Genomic DNA, 22973 nt, shown 5'->3' on the forward strand with positions numbered 1-22973 from the left:
TATCACTGATACAATACTGATTTCTCTATAAAATTGCCCCCCTCCCAATATTTAACCATTGACTATAGCCATTCAACATTACAGTATAATTGAGCAATCAATTTTAAAATCTATTAGACTTATAAACACTTTTTTTTTAAATTCTAATTTAAGTGAACTTAAAACAGTCCTTCACATAAACCCATTATAATAAATGTCATATTTACCTGTGCCATTCAGCAGAAATATACAGAAATTGAAGTTATCATACACTAAATTCTAAATGAATCCTTAAAGCTATAAAAGTTACTTTTTCCTATTTTTATTTATTTTTTAAACCGTTTCCGCTCTCGTTTGACTCGCGCCTGGCGCTGAAGTGAAGTGGAGCGCGCGTCTGAAACGTCTCCGGTTTGATGTGGTCGTAAAGACGTTCTGTGACTGAACAAATGCACTTCTTCTCGAGAGAAAAAGTGACAGAAACAGCATTTGTGAGTGGGGTGGCCAACCTCAGCCCCGCCCCTGCATTAATTTTTAACGCATTAAACAAATTGCCTGTGTTAACGTGCTAATTTTGACACCACTAATATAATTTTTTTTTAATATATATAGTGTTTGGATGCTTGACGACTAGATGCTTTGTCAGACATATTGATACAGGATGACCATTTTATGCTTTCTAGTTTAAAGTGAGCAGCGTCAGTGTCAAAACAATGGAGCTGTGTTATATCCTCTAATATTTTTATAGAAAACCAAAACCTCTCAAGCCCTTTCCGCTCTGTGATGGTTGCTTCTCTCCCCCTCTAAAGGACGTGATGCGCTAAGAGATATCACAGTTATTTTAACACCAGTAGCAGAAACACAGTGAGCAGTGAAAATTGATACTTTCACTAAACGAACATGCAGCAAACACAAATAAACCAAGTTTGTGACAACTTTTATGACAAGCATTATTAATCAGCCTGTTAATAGCATTTCATAATAAACAATGTTATAATTGGAAAACAATTTTGTAGATGGCAAGAAAAGACAACTAACATTTTGAAATTACTAGCTGAATTTGTTTTCTGCTCATGATGAGAGCAGTTTGATTGTACATAGTTTTTTTTTTTTTTTTTAGTAAATACGTATTGTAATGAAATGTAAAATGGTCTAGACTTTACTTTACTCTAAACTTTACTGCGCCATATGGCCTTCTGCCATACATAGGTACTTCAATATAAAAAATAATGGTAGCCTAATAAAACACCCGATCTTACATTTTTATTATTCATATAAACTGTTCTCAACTCATGAAATATTTTAACTTGTTTTGTAGAAAACTACTCGAAAACCACTGCTTTGGCCCAATAATGTCCTCATCTTTGATGACTATTTTGACTGTTTTGATTTTTTTCTTTTGCAAAGTACTACCGCTGCCCAGATGGGAATGTGTAACTGTTTCAAGAAAGTATTATCTAGACCTCCACTGGGAATGAAATAATATAGAGACCAGACCAGATCTTTAATTTAGTAGCACTGACATAAATGCATCCTTGAATGCAATACCAGTCACTTTATGTAAAAGCATCTGCCAAATACGCAAATGTAAATGGCAAATAAAATATAAGTATATTAGTAACAAACAAACCAACATTTGATCCCAAGCTAGCTAGCATCTGTTCGCTGGCATCTTAATTTAGGATGCATTTGCAACCTAATCTAGCATAGGTTTTCCCCTTTTGTAGTTAAATGTGATTTATTTTGCATATTTACTATTGTTTATAATATTTATTGCTAAAAATACAATTATGATCACACATCAGGTATTTAAACTCTATGTAGACATGTTTTAAATTTTTGGTAAGAGTTGCAAAAATTGCAAATAGAAAATAAAGCGACCTCCTGAGTTTGGCAGTTAGTCACATCTGAAGGTGAAGCATCTCCTTTCACTACACAGATATTCAAGCCCTAATTACACTGTTTATAGAAATACTGCCTGCCCTGTACAAACCTTGATGTCTGTCATGTTCTGTCTTTTGCAGGTGTACTGGAACTCCCTGTCCAGGACCTACTGGGTGCACTGGCACATGATTGAAATTCTGGGCAACGGCAGCGGAGGACAGGCAGAGAAAGAGACTCAGGAGAAGGCCTCGTCCCTCACAGAGACAATCAAACTCACTACTGGTAACTCTCACCCTCAACCACATGATTGTTTTATGTGTGTGTCTATCACTTTATATGAAACCAGCAGTGTTTTCTTCTCTGTTTGTGAACGTGGCAGTGAGTCAGACGTTCTTCTCAAAGCCCCCTGGTGGGCTGTACACATTGCCTTACCTGATGGAGGGCTCTCTGGATGACACAGGCACCCTGAGCCGTGCTGAATGGTGGGAAGTGCTGTTTTTCATCAAGAAGTTGGAACCCAAGCAGCAGCAGGAGATCAACAACATCCTGCGACAGAGCCTCGATGAACCGGTACTCACATCTCTCCTACACTCTTCACGCTGGGTAGAATACAGTCTAGCAAAACTACAATTCAAACAATTTTTTAAATTATTATTTTTTTAATAAAAATGTATTCAGTTCGTCCCCCCTACAATGTTTTTAAGAAAGATTTAAAACAAAGGATTTAGACACATTTAAAACAAACAAAAACATTCAAAGCCTAAATCTCATGAAACCTCTCGATTGTGTAGGTCTTATTACACGTATTTATTACACTGCTTAATACACACGCACCAAACGATTATCTAAACAAACAGTTTAAGTAGGCTAAATAAGCCAAAGCAAAATATGAAATATCTTTAACTTATGTAAATAAACATATAGAACTTAGAAAATAGACATGTCGCCTCAGGGCAGAGGTGCCAAATTTATGTCCGTTGTAAATTTGTAAACTTTTGCACATTTATTGCAACTTATGAAGTTCAACTCTTTCCCACGCTTTAATTTTCTTCTCAACTTAATGTCTTAAATTAATTTCTATTACACGTCAAATCCCACCATTCCCCGCGGGTCTTCCATGAAATTTCCTGACTGCCCACAGCAAAGGTGAAACACTCCCGCGAGATTTGCGTTGGGTCCCGCGGGAGCCCAAACCCAATGCAGCCCTCTACATCACAGTTTCCAAAATATGAAGCAGCAACTGTTTTTAACATTGGTAATAATAAGAAATGTTTCTTGAGCAGTAAATCAGGATGTTAGAATGATTTCTGAAGGATCATGTGACTCTGAAGACTGGAGTAATGATGATGATAAATTCAGCTTTACATCACAGGAGTACATTACATATTAAGATATATTAACTAGGGCTGTCGCGATTCATTGATTTTATTCGATTTTTAAAAATCCTCGACTTCATTTTGCTTGCGTCGACTAACCGGCAAAATACCAGAAGTGGCGCATTTCAAGGACGAGAATCCATAAAACACATTATTAGACTGTTTTCCAAGGCTGCATGACACAGTAAACCCATTTAAAAATCATAATTGAACATAGTTGTGAATTCACAAACGCTACGAATTAATTAAATAATTATATGCGATGCAGTTCTAATACAGTATATGCGCTTTAAGTATTTACATGCGTGCGTCACACAGCGGCTCCGTTCACAGTAGTTCCACAGAAACTGTTATCATTTACATGTGTGTAGCGACTCAAACTCCATCTCCGCATGTTGTTGTGAGTTTGGGTTTATTATAACGTTCATCTGGGAACGCAACGTGCGCCATTTCATCAGATTTGTAAAGGTAAAATTTATAAATCTACACAAACACAGGAGAATACATCGCGATTTCAAAATAAAAGCTCAAACCCTCAAAACGTGTAAACTCAGAGTGATGTCCACATATTCATTTAATTACAGTGGCTATAGCATTTCTGTCCTAAAGAAATGGCCAAATATTAAAGATTAAGTGGAAATTTGAATTAAATGGTGCTTGGACAATATTAAACAAGGATTAGATCGCGCAGTAATGTGTAAAAACAATCGTCAGGCCGTTGGCGCCCTCTGCAGGCCATTGTTGTAATGCGTAATGTACATTAGCTCTATTGTTTGATACATTATGTATTTTAACAGTTTTGTTCAGTAAAACCATGATTTCTTGCTTTTTATACTTTATTTGAACTAATTATTATTACGTCATTGCTATTATATATGTATTTTAAGTAATTTTAAAGGCTATTGTTCACTTACATCTATTTTTATTACTACACAAAATGAATTATAATTATAGGGCCCTATGAAATCCGTTTTATTTCCAAATTCAGTTTTTTCCATTTTCAGTTTTCCATACTCTGTTTTAATGGTTAAATAAAATTTTATTAATCAAAAGCCTGTCTAATTAATTGAGTTTTACAGTTTTAATCGATTAATTGATAAATTAGTAGATAATTAATCGAAATCTAAACAAAACAAATGAAGAGCTTAAACAAGGAAACATAATAAAACAAACTGGCAAATACAATAAAACAAAAATACAAATTAAATAAACAGTGCTTAAAATTTTTCATGCAGGTCTACTAACATTACTATTCAGATAAGTAATATCGCCTACAAAAGAAATGTAATAAAATAACCAATAGTAAAATCACACTGCATAGTTTGGGTTTTAGGGAGGAACGAATGTGCGCTGCTGTAAAGGGAAAGAAGTTGTGCTATTAGAAATGCGGCTAGTTTTATCTCATGACTTTTTTTATGATCCTTGGAAGCCAAAATCGAAATCAACAATAAAACTGGCTTTATATCACAGCCACAGGCCTAAAGTGTAAGCAGACGTTTGAATGTTTAGTTCTCTCCTCTGTCATCACATTTAAACAGCTTAAATAGCTCCTCCACTTGAGCGCGATCTCTCTTTTGAATTGCAACAGCAAAAATGCATGTCCTAATATTATTGCAGAATATAGAAACAGCTGGCGACTCTGGCGAGATAGAATTTGCAAGATAATGTCTATATAACAATAATAAAGGTATGTGTATTTTCTTCATTTCTCCAGTACCGATAGCAGAACCGTTAACGTCAGAGCTTATCGATACTCCGGTCTTTCTTAATTTAGCACCAGGGCCAATTTAATACCGGGTTTCGGTACCCATCCCTAATTAACATAGAAAATAGTTTTTAAAAAAAACTCACTGACCCCAAATTTTTGTTTTATATTGTATAAATGATTTGGAATATGTATCTTTGTTATGTGTATATTGTATTATTATGGCCATTGGCCACCCTGTTACTTAGATATCAGTATTACTATTTGCCGTTCACAGAAAAAAAAAAAAATGAAGAATATATCTCCTCACATTGGCAATGTCAGTCTACAAATGAACAAGGCAATGACTAATTCCTTCTACTAAATGAGCCTGTTCGGGGTTATTGATGTTATCTTTTCCGCTCTCTCCTGGTATCTTTCAGATGGTAGAGCTTGATGAGTCTACTCTCACCCAGCTGTCCCTCTCGAGTGAAGTGGCGCGGAAAGTCCTCCACTACCTGAAACAGAATTTGCAAGCGTCTTGTCTGGGTGACCTGCTCTGCTCCCACACTTTCACCAAGCACTACCTGAACTGTGGAGGTGCCGGCCTCGAGGATGAGGAAATGCTGATGGATAGCTCGCTCGGAGGACAAGGAGCTTCATCTTCTTCATCGTTGTCCTCAGCCACAGCATCGTCCTCTTCCTCAGCCTCTTCCTGCACCATGGGCTCTGTGTCCAAGAAAGCTAAGAAAGAGATCCCAGCAGACACTGGCAGCTGTGGCAGCGAGACGGAGAGTGAACTTCCCACTGAAGATGACACAAAGTATCCTGATGACCTGGAGGAGAAGATGAAAGGCAAGCCTTTGTTTTATACATGTTGCGGCTCTTCTGTGGATGCGACTGTTAGTGGAACCCCTTGTTTTGTTCATAATATATTTGCTAGGCAAACAAGAATTTGTCTTTAAAGGAGTGTTGTTAGGCACAAAACATGAGTTTAGTATTAATGTCAGAACTTTCTGCATTAATAATACAGAGTTCAGCTGATTGCCATCACCGATGTGCATATTTATATTGGTAGGGCTGTATGATTTCTGCAAACTGCATGCAGAATTGCGGAATCCAGTCATAAAAATGCAATTTATAGCATAATATAGAATCTTACAGAACTGAAGTTTAGGATGAATAAATCAGAAGTAGGGCTGCACACTTAATCAGATCGATATGGACTAGTGTTTGTAAATATTGAACTGCATAGACTGCTATTTAAATATGAAATATGCATGGCTGAGTGAGCGAGTGGCGTAGTTTTATCTACTGCACGTAATCCAACATGGTGTTTAAAACATATTCTAGCAATTTTCACACAGTTTTTAGTTCAAAGTTTAATTTAAACAGTAGGTAAACCAAGTTGTGCAGTGCTTTGTTTACCAAAAAAAATAAAGGAATTGTTGAATTTTGATAAATTTGTATTAAATCATAAAACAGAATCAAGAAAAAATGAAACCTAATTTAGGAAAAATTTCATAGGGTCTTATATTGGCTATTTTACAGTGACTCGTCTGATCAGAAGTATCCATTTTGCACTTGTACGTTTACATTCATTCATTTAACAGATACTTTTATCCAGCATGACTTTTGCTGAATGACATGATTATTGACTAGATTTTTTTCCCTCTGCAACAGGAAATGATGCATTTCACAGAATATGTTCTGAGCATAAGATAACTGTTTGTAAGCTAATAAGTGTTCTTCATACTTCATTCTTGAATCGTCCATTGGGCTGAGTTTCAGTTCTCAGAATTTGATTTCCATTGACTTGATGATGACAATGATATTTGCATACAGTTATATTTGCATACTGATTTGTAAATAATCTGTCTTCCTTAAATATAGTTAACCATTTGCAACTGCCTCTACACTTCACAGTGAGAAAGTGTTGCATTTTAATAATAATAATAAAAATAAAAAAACTGTGATGGATACATCCTAACCAGTGCTATGAATAGTGCCTCCATGTGTAAATTCAGCAGACAGTTAGCAGATGATTCATCAGACATGACGAATCTTAAAAAAAATTAATAGTACCTGACCTGTCCATTTACAGACAATTTTTCATGCTAATTGCTATTCTGAGTGTTGTAAAATTCTGTGAACAAAATACAGCCACATCCATCCAGCAGTTTCTTTGTAAAATTGTTCATTTGATAAAAGCAGTGAACTGTTTAGAGCAAGTAGATGTACATTTCTTCCTCTAAGCAAGTGTTTTCTGTTCTCTGCAGTGTTCAACAGTCCAAAGGTGCAGGGTAAGAAGAGCTCCCTAGAGAAGATGGGGGAGGTGGTGGACATCATGAAGAAGAGCAGCTCAGACTCAGGACTGCAGCTCGCTGGCATGAAGGTCATCAGTAAGATTCTGGAGGAGGAGGGACCTCAGGAGAGGAGCACCCTCAGATCAGACTCGGCACAAACCATCCGGTGAGACTCAGAGACCATAAACACCGTCTACTCTCAGCTCGGCGGTTTCTTATGCTAATTTCAATAACTGTAAAGGAATGTCTTTCTGAATTACTCTTAATTTAAACATCAATTCATTGGCGCCAATAGCCTCATGGTTAATGTGTTGACATACAGAGCAACTGCGCTCAAGGCGACCCGAGTTTGATTCCCGTCTCAAGGTCGTTTGCCGATCCCGCTCCCCTCTCTCCTCCCAGTAATTTCCTGTCATCTCTCAACTGTCCTATCGGAATAAAAAGGCATTAAAAGCCCATAAAATTAACTTGAAAATAATACACTGTAACAAGGACACCTTAAAATAAAATGTAACCGTTACATGATTACTAGCATGGGCGACATTTGACTCTCGAGTCGGGGGCGGCAAGAAAAATAAAAAATAATCTTTTTCGGATGTTGCCTATGCATCAAAACAATGCGCTACTATATTGCAATGCATTGTCAATACAGCGCAGTGAAGAATAACTTAAAGAGGTTGTCTGCGTTTACTAAACTGTGAAACTTTGACTCTTGCTGCTGATTTGAATGGTGGTGCTTCCCGTTTTACGTGTCAGTTGATGGCCTTTCATTTTTAACCAGAAATGTGCGATCAATTGTGGGACTATTGTCATAAATCGCATACCATTGATTTCTGAACTTTCTACCGTCCATTACTGCAAATGAAATTACTGGTTGATATGTCCCGATCTCAATAAAGGACTGGATAATGGATAACTCAATAATGAAAAAAGCACTGATGAGCTGAAAACGCTTGCAAACATGTAATTTAGAGTTTTAGCGATCTCTATTGATGTATTCTGTGCAAATAAAAGTATAGCACACAGACAGTCTGTTTTCTTTAATGTGGTTGTTTGCGCTGTTTTCTGACTAAATCTGTGAGCAAACTATGAGAGTTAGCGTTCTCTTGATTTGTGCTTATGTTTAAATGCAGTAATTCTGATGAAATGTAAAGAATTTAAGTCAATAATCATAATAATAATTGTGATCTACCATTTAAACTTTATTGTGCAGCCCTAATGTACCGTAAAGGAACATGATTGTAGTTTATATTGCAAATAGTTTTAAAATAACTTTCTTGTCTTTTTCAGTGACAAAGTCTTAAAGATGTTGGTGGAGATGATTGGCAGTCAGCCCAAGCAGAACGCTGTCACTGCGCTGCTGCTGACCCGCAGTCTAATGCTGAAATACGAGTGGAGGGTCTCATTTGCCACAGAGGGGGGTGTTAAAGCCATCCTGTGCTGCATGCAGGAGTATCCTACCTGTATACAGGTGCAGCAGATTGCACTGGCGGTGAGTGAGGATTTATGTGAACTAAATTCTTATGTCTTCAAGGGCATGAGGTTTATGAGTTACTCCTGTCCAGAATTTCACTGTTCATCCAGTCATATAAAACCAAAGTTACTGAATCAGTGTAATTAGAACATTAATGAACATCATAATTGTTTTTGGTTAAGTATGAGGGTTGCTGTTTAAAAAAAAAAAAAGAAATAAATTCAGACTCTCAATAAGAAAAGACATGTTAATTGAATTCATAACCACTGTGTGTCAATTTAAAGAAGTTAAAGTGAGGTCCTTAGAGGTCACTTAGATGCGAAAAAAAAATTATATATATATATAAAAAAATTTTTATATATATATATATATATATATATATATATATATATATATATATATATATATATATATATATATATATATATAAAACATTTTTCGCTTTGATTGCCATAGATCTTTTATCAACCTCAGTCCTGATCATAACTTCATTTTCAAAATGTTCACCCTTTAAATGCCAGTTTGTGTACGTAATGCCACAAAAAAATTGTGCTATCGGGTGGAAAATAGAAAATTTTCTTAAAAATGTTAAATATAGTAAACATTTTGAAGCCTTGCTAACAGAATGAAAGCCTATTGCCAAAGAATGCATGATTTGTTTTTTTTGCTTAAATGGCACAGAGATTAAATATTGTGGTTTTAATGGGGACGTTTTTGTCCTTAATGTCCTGAGTGTAACTGTGTTTTGTTACTAGTGTAAAATAGATCTATGAAAGCAAATGAAGGTGAAATATTAAAATTCCAATAAAAATGCACATTTCTGAAAAAATGTATGCTGTTTGTATGTGAATTGAAATGTGATTTATTTATTTTTTTTTATTTTTTTTTTTTATACAAAATGCTGTTTGTATACAAATTATGATTTAGTCAGTTTTTCGGTTTAAAAAAATTAATTACTTTAAAAAAAAAAAAAAAGACAAAATTGTCCCTTGGGATGCCCATGTGTTAAGTATTGTTAACTAGAATTGGGGCCAGAATTATTACTTCTATTCCTTTTTTAAATCATGTTGTCAGTACATTGCATGTGTACATTTGAAGGATGCTATTGAAATAAAAATGAATTGCTTTCTCCAGACTCTGAAGGTCATCACAGGTGCCAGCAAACATGACCCTCGCAGTGTGGGTGGCTGTCTGCCCCTCTCCGAATCTGGCACTCAGATGATGCTGGAGATTTTTGCGAGCATAGGCTCTGCTACACCTGAAGGCTCCAAAGGGCTCCTGTGTACCATCCCTTCTGCCATTGACCTCATGCTCAGCACGGCAGGGTAAGAGGCTTGAAGTCTGCTTGAGATGTAGGATCTTTGTTTGCTGAATTCACATTCATTTTTCTCCTGTGGTTTGAGCAGTTGCGGTTTGTCCGTGCGGAACGGGCTGCTGGTCATCGTCATGCTGATTTCCAGCCACAAGAGCCTGGCAGAGCAGCTAGTCGCCTGCAATGTCAGTGCCACGCTAAAGAAGTGCCTTTCTGCTCAGAATCAACACAGCATGCTGGCTATTATCGCCCTCAACCACATCTCCATGGTTCACAAACTGGAGAAAAAAGGTACCATCATGCATTATTTTAACTGCTTGCCAAATTGAACTGCTTTAAAAAAGCCCTGCATTTGTAAAGGCATTGGGCTAAAATATATAGTCATCTCCAACACACTGATTTCTACACTCCTGTAATAAACAGTATGTTAATAAAGCGATGCACATTCATTCTTGACTTGGATTACACACGTTAGTACCTTATTTGAAGTAACACACAGCTCTGTTCGCCTCTGTAGAGTCTCAAGATGAGCATGACTTTAAGGACACAGAGCTGAAGATGTTGGTGGTGAGTCTGAAGGAAATGCCAGCCACTAAAGAGGTTATACTGACCCTGGAGCAGTTGCTCTGTGATGAAACCTCCCAGCTGGAGGATGAGAGAAACGAGGTAACGCGCAGCAGAGACACCTTCCAGGACCTCATCCGCCTCATGGACCAGCACAGAGTGGATCGCGCTGTACAGCTGTCCATCCTGAGGTGAGCCCTTTACTTATTTAGGTAATAAATAGCTAACAGCTATTTCAAGCTACTTTGAGGTAGATGTACTCATAAAAACATGTCTAGGTCACATTTGACCATAAAATCCAAGGATTTGAGAAGAAAAAAAAAAGAAATTGTGCGCATTACCTCAAAGTAGCTTGGATATATATTCATATGTGTATATTTGTGTGTGTGTATTTGTATATTTATGTGTGTATTTATAGTAGGGCTGGGATGATAAATCGATGCAGAATCGATTCATGAATGCATCGCTATTCCTCTGGAATCGATTCTGAGCTTAGATTTTAACAGCAGATGATGCTCTACTCTAGTTTTGCTGATGAAGAAGAGCACTGAAGAGCGCTTGTGCGTTTGGCTGAGTCTGTAATTTCACCTCGGCTCAGAATGCTTTTATGACGCGAGATTAATGTAACCACTGTGAAACCCATGTAATTCACTTCAACCTTTTCTAATTTTTTGAATGGTTATTTTAGGTTCAAGTGTGTGTAAGGATTTGGAAACAAGCAGAGTACGGCTGTTTCTAAAGCATGCAGCGCCATCTGCTGTTCAAAACTAAGCTCAGAATCTATTCCAGAGGAATCGCGATGCATTCGATTTATCGTCCCAGCCTTAATATATAGTCATTAAATTCACATTTCTGCAATACTGTTTTTTTTATTCTATTACAGCAGAATTAATGCTTTTGTTAATGTGTCTTTTTTTTATAAATACATAACAAATTAAAAAAACTAAAGGCAATACCATTATTACCATGAAATATTAGTATTTACATTATTATAATAATAATATATTATTATATGTTAATATTATTATATATTAGTAATATATAATTTCCTTTGCATTATGATTTTGACATTATGAAATTAAGTCCTGTAAAAATGCTTCATTTATTTTAATATAAATTTTGTGAATTTTTTCTTCTTTTGATCACAATTTAGTTACTGTTCATCTTTTTGTTGTATATCATATCACAAGAATTTTTTTTTTTAATGGAAGAAAGTCATATGAGTTTGGAATGACATCTAAGAAAAATAAATATTTTTTTAGTCCTTGAACTACTTAAAGTCTTGATTTCGTGACTGTACTGATTATTGTTTTATTTGCTAATGATATATTTACTATTTTATACTCCACAGGATTTTAAACAAGTTTTTGGATAACTACCAGGAGGATCTGTTGCCGTGGCATGAGAGTATTGAGCCTTGCCTGTCATCTATGACGGCCTTTGTCAGTGACAGAGAGGTACTTTCCCTTCATTTAGCTTCATAAGATCATGGTTTCATAACGCTAGTATTTAATTCCTCTTTATCCCCACTTAGGTCGTACAGCAGTTTATCCGCTTCTTATATCGACTTGCATCTCTGAATAAAGACTATGCTGTTGTGATGTGTCGGCTGGGCACCAAAGAGGCTCTTATCAAAGCCATGGACAAACACAGCACCAGCTTGCTCATGGTTACAGAGCTGCGGGACCTGATCAACGACTGTGAGAAGTACGCCAGCCTCTACAAGAAAATGACCACCAGTGTGCTGGCTGGATGTATACAGGTAAAGGGTGGCCTGTTTGAAAATAAATATTTTCGAAATCAACTAGTCTGAGTTGCCTGAACAAGCCTTATATAATTAGGCTGGTTTCTGGGTCACCTGACCTCGAACAGACTTGTTCCTTAGAAGCCTTTTACATAAACATTTAGGTGGAGCTTAAAAAGGCAGGTTTTATTGGATGGTCCATTCCTAGAATGTTTAATGACATGTTCACTTAATTACATACTCCATGTCTGTATCTTTAGATGGTCCTTGGTCAGATTGAAGAGCATCGTCGCAGCCATCATCCAATCAATATTCCTTTCTTTGATGTGTTCCTGCGAAACTTGTGCCAAGGTATGTTCATAAAACACAATTCATTATTCACTCATTTGAATTTTTTATTTTAACCGATGTATAGAACCAAGACCTGCATATTTTGTTCAATAATTCGTTAAACAGGGATGTATGACACAATGCAGAAGAAAAGATCTGTAGCTACTTCCCTTTCATCATGACTTCAAAGTTTTCTGAAATTGAGATGGCTTTGTGTGAGAATCATCATCCACATTGTATGGAAAAGAAAATCATCTTTTGTACTGTACCTACTAAAACAAAATAATTTGAACTATATGTACTAACAATGTAATTAATATTTCACCTAAAGGTAAAAATTAGATGATTTAAAAATATGCATTAAGACCATATTTGCTTAAGAACAACTGTGCTTTGTTACTAGCAAAGGTTTAGTTATAACTTTTCCAGTTACCAAACGTTTTCGTTGATTTGAGTGTGATGTTCTCCAGGCTCCAGTGTGGAACTGAAAGAGGACAAATGCTGGGAGAAGGTGGAGGTCTCCTCCAATCACCATCGAGCTAACAAACTGACAGACAAAAACCCCAAAACCTACTGGGAATCCAACGGCTGTACCGGCTCCCATTTTATCAACATTTACATGCACAAAGGGGTGATCATCAGGTATGCTGGCCTAACTACTCTTTATTTAGTGGATGCTGCTAAAAGAAACTCTAGATTATCATTACAGCAACAGCTAATCGGTGCTGGAAATGAATACCTCAAATTCAAGATAAAGGGACAAAAAATCCCTTACATGAGTTTTTTTTAATACAACATATGACACAGTTAAGCAATAATCACACAAGCAAATGTGCCATTTTCCCGAATATCAGCATAATTGTGTAAAAAGCAAAATGTGTTTTCTTGCAGTTCAGTAAACTTCAGTGACAATATTGTCAAGATTTTCTTTTTTGCTCCGTTTTAGTTAGTAAAATATAGTAGGTAGTAACCGTATTCATATGGACATTCGAACAACCCATTCATAAAAACAGTCAGTTGTTTTGTTCTGGTGGATTTCTATATTCAAAACTGCACGCCATTCATTCATTTGTAACTTCCCTATCGTGTCTTACTGGCATATATTTGATATGGGTTGATAAATATTTTCTCTTATAAAACATTGGACCTAGAAACCCTAGAAAATTGCCCTTTAATGGAAGAATACATTTGTCACTGCAACTGATGAAGATGCTTTATTATTTTCTTCATTCACAGGCAGTTGACTGTGCTTGTAGCCAGTGAGGACTCGAGTTACATGCCAGCTCGCATTGTAGTCCTAGGAGGAGATGATCCCACAAACATCAACACTGAACTCAACACTGTGAGAAAGCCCTTCTCATTCATCTCCATCTTGCAGGTACTGCACATTGAACTTTAAGATGATACTTTCTTTTCTTTTTTGTGTTGAACAGGTAAATGTGGCACCCTCCGCCAGTCATGTGGTTTTGCTGGAGAATATGACCCGCTTCTGGCCCATCATTCAGATCAGAGTCAAAAGATGTCAACAGGTCAGACCTATAGAATGAAATGTGGCAGAACTTGCCTGAAGTTGTACGTAAATCCTGAGATGTTCTTTATTCCACTTCTAGTACGAATGATGTTTCTTTCTGTCAACAGGGCGGCATTGACACACGAGTGCATGGGTTTGAGGTTCTGGGGCCAAAGCCCACGTTCTGGCCGGTGTTTAAGGAGCAGCTATGCTGCCGCACTTATCTCTTCTATACGACAAAAGCTCACACCTGGTGCCAGGAGATCCTGGAGGACAAGAACCAGCTGCTGCAGCTCTTTAACAAGTGAGACCTTCTGCCACAGCTATAGAGTGCAATTAAGATGGTAGGAGTTGTTATTGTTGCTGATTTGTAATAAAACCCCTTATATTTTTGTGCATCTCTCTGGGTTTCAGGTTAAACAGTGCCCTGAAACATGAGCAGATGTTTGCTGACCGTTTTCTGCCTGATGCCGAGGCCGCAGAGGCTTTAGGCCGGACCTGCTGGGAAGCTCTCATCACCCCCATCGTACAGAGCATCACTATCTCAGGTAACCAGCACTTAGCTGACTGAAGTCTGGTCCAATTTCCAGCTTCTTCTGGCCAAGTACCACCACCCATTTATAAAGGAAGGAAACCCCAGTTTTTGTTTCGTTTTTTCATGCTGGTTAGAGAACGGTTTATGTGAAATATATTATGCCACAATAATAGATTTAATGCTGAAAAACAGTTATACAAATTATGGTGTCAGTCTTCTGAAAAGTGCTTTTATCAATCCGGTATCTTCAGTTTTATGTGCAGTATAAACTGGGTGGTCATTTTGGTTGAATTTCTGATCTTCATTTTTATAACAGAGACTTCTACTCTCAGCCCTCTGTCCTGGTTGATGAATGAATATTTGGAGAACACTGAATCCTCCAAGAGATGTAAGAGCTCAGCCTCCATCTTCAACTCCCGTGTGCGGCGTCTCACTCATTTGCTTGTCCATGTGGACACCAGCACAGTTGATACAGAAGAGCTCAAACCTCCCATCAAATCCAGTGAGTGCCTTCAAAACAATAAAATCTACAATACTTCATTCTAGAGACTTTAGTGCCACTACTGTGGAGTACTTTATATAGGGTACAACGGGGTAAAAGGCCCATTTGATATTATTTTCATATAAACCGCTAACGTAACCAAAAACATGGCGTAGCACTTTCCAAAACATCCACTTTTCAAGTTGCACGTGTATATTTGTCTGATCCTTGACTCAATCGCTCACAACAGCGCGAAGTTGATTCTGTGCTTACTTGATGTAATATTTTATGTTTTTTAAAATGTTGCAGATTTAAGTAACAAATTAGAATCGCTAAAATTAAGGCATATATTTTGAGACAAAGGTCTTCTTAACAATTTTCAGTTTTAACATAATTAAAGCAGCAGTTTTTAAATAACGAAAGGATATGTAAAAGTATGGTATTTGGGGTAAAAAGCGCCCCTGCTGTTGGGGCTAAAGGCGCACAGTAATTAACATGATAATTAATAGATCGCTGACTTTTCCATTTGTTGACATGACATGGTTAGATTCAGATGGTAAATATCATACATTATGTTGGGTGTCCATATTAGAGATACTCACTATGTTTAGAATGAAACCATCATATTTAAAAACTTGATATTAATCATATCATGTAATAAAATATCATTTGTTGTTACTACTGTAAATATATATTCAATTATTATTGGATTTCCTTCAGTGCTTTCAGAATCTTTATTTTATATTAACATTTTAATGACAGTATATTTATTGAACAAAAATTTTTTTTTTTTAAATAAGCAGAAAATAGTACAAACTTTGCTAATGTGATTTGTTTTGAAAAGTAGTATTAACTTAGGACGTTATTAAACAAAACATTAATAAAGTATTTGTATTAATACCCCGTGTGTGGGGGGGAAAGGCCCCCCTTGCCACCTCATACATATGAATAAACAACTTGAATGATTTATTTTCACACAAAATCTGTTGCTCCCACACAATTTTTTTCTGCAATTATACATTTTAGGCGCAGTGAATAGAACATTTTTTCTCAAGGTGTGCCTTTAGCCCCGTTGTACCCTATATGAGACATATTTTTTAGTTTAATGTTGGTCCTAAGTATTTTCTGGTAAGCCAGAGAACAGGTGTGCTATTTTTAAACCACCTGCTGTAGATTGTGTTAAATGAAGGCTTCTGTATTTCAAGGTATTTTTCTTGTTTTCAGAAGGTATCAACAGAAGCAGAGATTTGAAGAGTAAGTAATAGTGTAGATGCTAATGTTATTTTATTTTGACTTCATTTTATGTATTTTGCATCACCCCATCCATCTGAACTCCAAACTAACCATGACAATGCTTTTTATTTATTTATTTTATTTTATTTTATTTATAATTTTTTTTCATTAATTCAGTTCCGCTGTCTCTAAATTTGTTTTTGAATTGTTCTGGCTTCCCATTTAAATTGTTGGTAGGGCTGCATGATTTGATAATTTACGACTGCAATTTGAAAAAACAAAAACAAAAAAAACATTTCATGTATTTCTGTTGCTTGGATAACAAAATATCAAGAAAAAAAGCATAAACCATATTGAAACAACAGCTTTCATGCTGATAAGGGTGTTGAAAAATTGTTAATTTTAAAAATTGCAAATTTTTCATTCCTTTTTATCTCCAAAATGATTTTGTTTTGTCCATGTTCTGCAGCCAGTACAAAGAGTTCACACTTGAGTCCTTGTAACAAGAACCAAACTTCGTACTTGAAAATCAAATCCAATGAAAATGAACTGTTCTCTTTGCAGTCACATTGAAGCCAAAACTTGACATTGAAGTTATTTATTTATTTTTTTAAATTTCCCTAGTCAAGTTGAATATTTTTTTTTATAATGTAGTAATGATAAAATGTAATATTATGTAACATTTAGTATTTCAATTCTATTTTGCATTGGAAAACTGTTTTTTTTTTTTTTTTTTTAAACAAAGCCTTTTATGCTTGTAGTTGACAATTTTTAATGTGATTTGTGGAGGCCCAAAAGGCTTGAAATTAAAAATAAACACTGACATTCTTTGTTTTCATAATGCATGTTAGAATTTAACTACAGATTTAAAGGGAACCAACATTTTGATTGACTGTGCAGCCCTAATTGCTGGCACATTGTTTTGGTTGGTAGCCACATGACGTGTGATTGGTTTTGAAATTTGGAGCAACTTGTCAAGAGTCCTAATTAATGTACTTTTTTGTTTTACAGATGGTAAAGAGGGAAAGAATAAGGAAACGACAGCAGTAAGCTCATCTTCATCTTCTAGCAAACCGAAAGTGAAGAACACTAGCAGCATTGCAGGCATCGCTTTGTGCTGGCAAGGTGTCGTTCAGCGACAGGTTAGACATTTATTTTAGATTTTTTTTTTAGTAGGTGAATGTATAATCAAATTAGTCAAAATACCTGAACAAAATGAAAAATCGTTCAGAAAAGTTTAATTAAAAGCATGTTGATTGACCATCAATGTGTCTCAGCCTGAAATGAACTGTACTAATGCAAAATTACACTTATCAATTCCTATAATTCTGGAGTAATTTTTGTTTGGCTCTTTCCAGGTAAAGAGTTTCCTAGATTTGACATGCAGCCTCCCTGACTTCGTAGAGCGTTACAGGGGTCTGTTCCTCCGGCTAAAGAACACCATGGAGGAACTTTTTGGCCAGCACACTGCCTTTGTGCTTGCACTCCGTCAGGGCTTTTCTGCCGCCTTGCTCCAGCTGTCCATCCTCACCGCTATGCATGTGAGTCAACAGGGAATACTTGAGTGAATGTTGTGAAACTGTCAAGAATATGTCTATCATATTGCCCATGTAATCTAATTCATAATTAAAGAACTAATTAGGGTTTGTTTTTGGAACATTATGATATTTTGAATTGAAATGAGTTCAAAAGTAATTGTTTATTTATTTTTAATAACTCACTTGAAGGTGAGTGAACGTTTTGCACAGTACATAGACAAGATGATCCAGGAAAGTGGAGTGGACTCTGGAAATGTGGACACCTTGAACCAGCTACAGCAGTTCCTGGAGCCCATGCTGTTCCTCTCCGGCCTGGAGCTGGCCAACACCTTTGAGCACTTTTACAGGTATGAGAACAGCTGCTGCTAACTAGGGCTGAGTGATATTTCAGAAACCATGATATATAAACATTTTTCATTTCTATAATTGTTGATATTTGATTCACTATTTTTGTATTTGTTCTAAAAAGGGGTGATCAACTTAACTGTTTTTATTAATGAAATGTCATTATTTCTATAAGATTAAAAAGCATTGCACAAGAATTCTTTCCTGGGAAAATACTAGCGCTTATTATGGTTCACCCTGTTTTTCACATTGTACTTCTCTTCTTCTGTGCTCAGGTACTATCTGGGTGATCGGCTGTTGGGTCAGGGGAAGGTGTGGTTAGAGAACGCTGTGGTGGAGCAGATCGGTACCTGTTTCCCAAACCGGTTTCCCCAGCAGATGCTGACCAACCTCAGTGAATCTGAGGAGCTTCAGCAGGAGTTTCATCTTTACCGTCTACAGCAGCTGGACAAAAATCTGGAGAACTTTGAGGAGGTGAGAATAATAGACTACAGCTTTACAGCCGGTATTAATCCATCTCTTTTGTCAACTCTATAGGTGGAGATATATATTGTATCTCCACTTTGAAACACAGTGTTTCACAATAGAGAACATTGTGTTTTTAACATTTTTTTCACCTTCAAACCAAACTTGTGATTTCAAAGTTTAAATCCCATTTGCCTAGTGTGCTTTAACAACACGTCCCGTAATGTTTTCCGAGTTAGGTCAGTAAGCGTAGAGGAGGCATTCATTTGTGGCTGCACAAATCTACACTGCACATCTACATTACAAAGTTAATCCGTTTGAATGCATTGTCAACTACCTCTGGAAGTGGCTGAAAGTGTATAAATGCATCATTAAACACTACCCAATTTTAATTTGTCTTGAAATCTAGTCTTTAATACTGAGTGCTAGACTTTTTTTTTGCTGGTCTGTTTGTTCAGACAGTGTGGTCAATATCCAGTATTAGGGTTTTTATGGTTCGATTATAAGAAGGCTATAAGACTTTTAAGATGCACTTTTTTTTGAAGTCACATCTGCACACAATCTCCCGAAGAAATAAACTATCAAATATTTGTGTTCCTTTTGAGTTCCTTTTTAAAGAATTTTTCTGTGTAAATGTAATTTATTTATTTTCTTTGGTGACTGGAGTTGATGCTTTGTGAAGAAGACAAAGACTTTCCTGACTTGTCATTGCTTATCTCATTGCACAAACCAATGATGAGCTGTCATCAAATGATTAATGATATGCTGGACTTTCATTATTTATTGTTCTCTATTATTTTTGAGAAAATTTAATTGTTGTTGTTGTGGATGTCCCAGTTGGGATTTGCAATTTTCATTTGAAATGTTCCTGTTATATTTACAGTGGGGAAAATAATTATCCGATTCCCTGCTGATTTTGTAAGTTTGCCCACTTAAAAAGGGTTTATCATTTTTATGATAGGTTTATTTTAACTAATAGAAACAAAAAAATCCAGAAAAAAGCAGCATACAAATCTTCAAAAAAGATTTACATTTTAGTAAGTCAAATAAGTATTTGATCCCCTACAACCAGCAGAAATTTTGGCTCCCACAGATTGTTTGTGTGCACATGTGTAACACAGATTAGTCCTGTCACTTTAAGACGATACTCCTAATTTGAGCTCACTGTATGTGTAAAAGACTCGTGTCCATAGAATCTGTATCTTCCATTCCAACCTCTCCACTACCATGGGCAAGACCAAAGAGCTGTCAAAGGACTTCAGGGACAAGATTGTAGACCTGCACAAGGCTGGAATGGGCTACAAGACCATCAGCAAGAAGCACAACTGTTGGTATGATTATTCTTAAATGGAAGAAACACAAAAATAACTGTCAATCTCCCTCAGTCTGGGGCTCCATGCAAGATCTTGCCTCGTGGGGTAAGGATGATCATGAGAACGATGAGGGATCAGCCCTGAACTACACGGGAGGAGCTTGTTAATGATCTCAAGGCAGCTGGGACCACAATCACCAAGTAAAACATTGGTAACACTACGCCGTGAAGGACTGAAATCCTGCAGCGCCCGCAAGGTCCCCCTGCTCAAGAAGTCACATGTACAGCCCGTCTGAAGTTTGCCAATGAACATCTAAATGATTCAGAGAAGGCTTGGGAGAATGTGCTGTGGTCCGATGAGACCAAAATCCAGCTCTTTGGCATCAACTCAACTCGCTGTGTTTGGAGGTGGAGGAATGCTGCCTATGACTCCAAGAACACCATCGCTACAGTCAAGCACGGAGGTGGAAACATTATGCTTTGGGGCTGTTTTTCTGCTAAGGGTACAGGACGACTTTACCACATTGAGGGGTAAATGGACAGGGCAATGTATTTTAAAATCTTGGACGAGAACCTCTGCCAGAACACTGAAGATGGGTCATAGATGGGTCTTCCAGCATGACAGTTACCCGAAACATACCGCCAAGGCAACAAAGGAGAGGCTCAAGAAGCACATTAAGGTCATGGAGTGGCCTAGCCAGTCTCCAGACCTTAATCCCATAGAAAATCTGTGGAGGGAGCTGAAACTTCGAGTTTCCAAGAGACAGCTAAGAAACCTTAATGATTTAGAGAGGATCTGTAAAGTGGAGTGGACCAAAATCCCTCCTGAGATGTGTGCAAACCTGGTGACCAACTACAAGAAACGTCTGACCTCTGTGATTGCCAACAAGGGTTTCTGCGCCAAGTACTAAGTCATGTTTTGCGAAGTGGTCAAATACGTATTTGACTTAGTAAAATGTCAATCTTTTTTTTAACATTTGTGTGCTGCTTTTTTCTGGATTTTTTTTTGTTTGATATTCTGTCTCTGTCAGTTAAAATAAACCTTCCATTAAAATGATAAACCCTTCTTTTTTTTAAGTGGGCAAAATTACAAAATCAGCAGGGGATCAAATAATTTTCCCCACTGTAGGTTGCATTTGTGAGTTAATAAAAATTTAACTAGTTGTGTAAAATAAGGGCACAACATCGTAATATTTATATAAATTGATTGCAGGCTCCTATATGTAATTATATCATAATCATATCATATGGCATGTTTTGAGATTTCTGCAATATTGTATCACTGTCAGATCATATCATATGATTAGGGATGGGCATTTTTGGCAATTTATCATTTTGATCATCGATATGTTTTAAAAATGAGTACTCTGGGGCGGGGCATGACTGTAATGGAGATAATGAAAATATCTGAAGACTTATGAAAATACAAAATAATGTTCAAAATAAAAATAAGACATGAAAACATGAACACATGATTAGAACACTGTTAGATTATGATTATGATGCAGCAGTGTTATTAAAAAAGAAGCATCTAAAAAGGAATAGCTGCCTGAGGTGAAGCTGAAGAGTAACTTTATGCCAATAAACTGAAGCCCGTTCTATGACACATCCTATGATATTAATCAGATAACTTAGATGCATAACATCGACGTAACATTACAACTTGTATCTGCACAAAAGAATGCAAATGCCAGTGAAATTTAAGTTTCACTGAAATTCACAGAGAGAGTGAGAGAGGGCTCCCTCCGTGATGCACTTTCATAACAGCGCGCTGAAACACGGGCAAGGAAAGCAGTCAGAATTTACTATAGATTTCACATTCTATAATGTTCCCATTATAATGCTATGTTTATGGCAGATTTGTGCTATATTTTCATCTACATTATCAAGTGATTCCTGAAGTTGCCTGTGCGTTTTCGAAGCCATACGAAGTACGAAAACAATTTTAATTGAAGTATGCGTACTGAAGTATGCCTACAAATATGACGAAAATAGCACTGCTGCATTATTATAAAATCTTTATTTAAAAGAAAAATCTAAAAGCTAAACAATCAGAGCTCTGGGTGCCGCCCAGAGTGCTGCTATAATGATCAGAATTTTATTTATTTATTTTTTTTCATGATCGATCATCGCTGTCACGGCCGGGCCGAGTGCTCGATCACTGTTGCACATCCCAAAATCATGATGAAATGTTTGATGCACATCCCAATGCATTATATGTGTACCTAAGTTGTGATTTTAGGAAGATGCCAACAGACATTCTAGAAATCCTTTGTCCTTTTAAATGCTGATGCTGTGCATTTTGTGTTTTGTGATGTTTTTGTGATCAGATGATGGATGAAGACGTGTCTGAACCCGAGGAAGAGAGTGACGTGAAAGTGTTGGTGTTGTCCCCACGCTGCTGGGTTGTGTCGGCTCCCTGCTACCTTGAGAACCCCAGCAAACACTTCCCTGCTCAACTCTGCAATTACCTGGCTGAATTCACAGACTTTTATGCCAATGGTTAGTTGAAATTAGTGCTGTCAAACGATTAATCATGATTAATCGCATCCAAAATAAAAGTTTTTTTATTTACATTATATATGTATGTGTACTGTGTATAATTATGTAAATATAAATACACACACATACAGAATATATTTTGAAAATATTTACATTTATATATTCTTATTCTTATATTTTATATTTAAATATATTTAATATATAAACATAACATATTTTTCTTAAATATATACATGCATGTGTTTGTATTTATACATACATAATATATATCTATATACACACTGTACACATTATGTAAACACAAACTTTTATTTTGGATGCGATTTAATCGCGATTAATCGTTTGACAGCACTAACTGAAATATCCATGATCTCTGGCAATGCAAATAGAGGTCGACCGATA

The 22973-nt window shown here is 36.5% G+C and overlaps 1 protein-coding gene across 4 annotated transcripts in view; it reads left to right on the forward strand.

The window, feature by feature from the left end:
- LOC131551751 (cullin-9) overlaps nucleotides 1-22973 on the forward strand; it is a 55458-nt gene that overhangs the window by 14886 nt on the left and 17599 nt on the right. For 3 of the 4 annotated variants that reach the window (XR_009273822.1, XM_058794848.1, XM_058794850.1), the window contains 23 exons: nucleotides 2001-2142; nucleotides 2240-2430; nucleotides 5364-5775; nucleotides 7200-7392; nucleotides 8517-8718; nucleotides 9835-10025; nucleotides 10107-10303; nucleotides 10530-10767; nucleotides 11928-12033; nucleotides 12111-12338; nucleotides 12581-12671; nucleotides 13121-13292; nucleotides 13887-13992; nucleotides 14084-14179; nucleotides 14289-14464; nucleotides 14575-14708; nucleotides 15012-15197; nucleotides 16401-16430; nucleotides 17421-17551; nucleotides 17768-17950; nucleotides 18137-18294; nucleotides 18568-18766; nucleotides 22400-22571. Coding sequence is in view for 3 of the 4 variants with exons in the window: in XM_058794848.1 (XP_058650831.1) it covers nucleotides 2001-2142; nucleotides 2240-2430; nucleotides 5364-5775; nucleotides 7200-7392; nucleotides 8517-8718; nucleotides 9835-10025; nucleotides 10107-10303; nucleotides 10530-10767; nucleotides 11928-12033; nucleotides 12111-12338; nucleotides 12581-12671; nucleotides 13121-13292; nucleotides 13887-13992; nucleotides 14084-14179; nucleotides 14289-14464; nucleotides 14575-14708; nucleotides 15012-15197; nucleotides 16401-16430; nucleotides 17421-17551; nucleotides 17768-17950; nucleotides 18137-18294; nucleotides 18568-18766; nucleotides 22400-22571 (3934 nt within the window). In the remaining variant the exon portion in view is untranslated. The remainder of the gene's footprint in view (nucleotides 1-2000; nucleotides 2143-2239; nucleotides 2431-5363; nucleotides 5776-7199; nucleotides 7393-8516; nucleotides 8719-9834; nucleotides 10026-10106; nucleotides 10304-10529; nucleotides 10768-11927; nucleotides 12034-12110; nucleotides 12339-12580; nucleotides 12672-13120; nucleotides 13293-13886; nucleotides 13993-14083; nucleotides 14180-14288; nucleotides 14465-14574; nucleotides 14709-15011; nucleotides 15198-16400; nucleotides 16431-17420; nucleotides 17552-17767; nucleotides 17951-18136; nucleotides 18295-18567; nucleotides 18767-22399; nucleotides 22572-22973) is intronic. The other variant, XM_058794849.1, reaches the window with a different exon arrangement.

This window comes from Onychostoma macrolepis, chromosome 13 (genome assembly GCF_012432095.1).
Source record: "Onychostoma macrolepis isolate SWU-2019 chromosome 13, ASM1243209v1, whole genome shotgun sequence".
Taxonomy (NCBI): domain Eukaryota; kingdom Metazoa; phylum Chordata; class Actinopteri; order Cypriniformes; family Cyprinidae; genus Onychostoma; species Onychostoma macrolepis.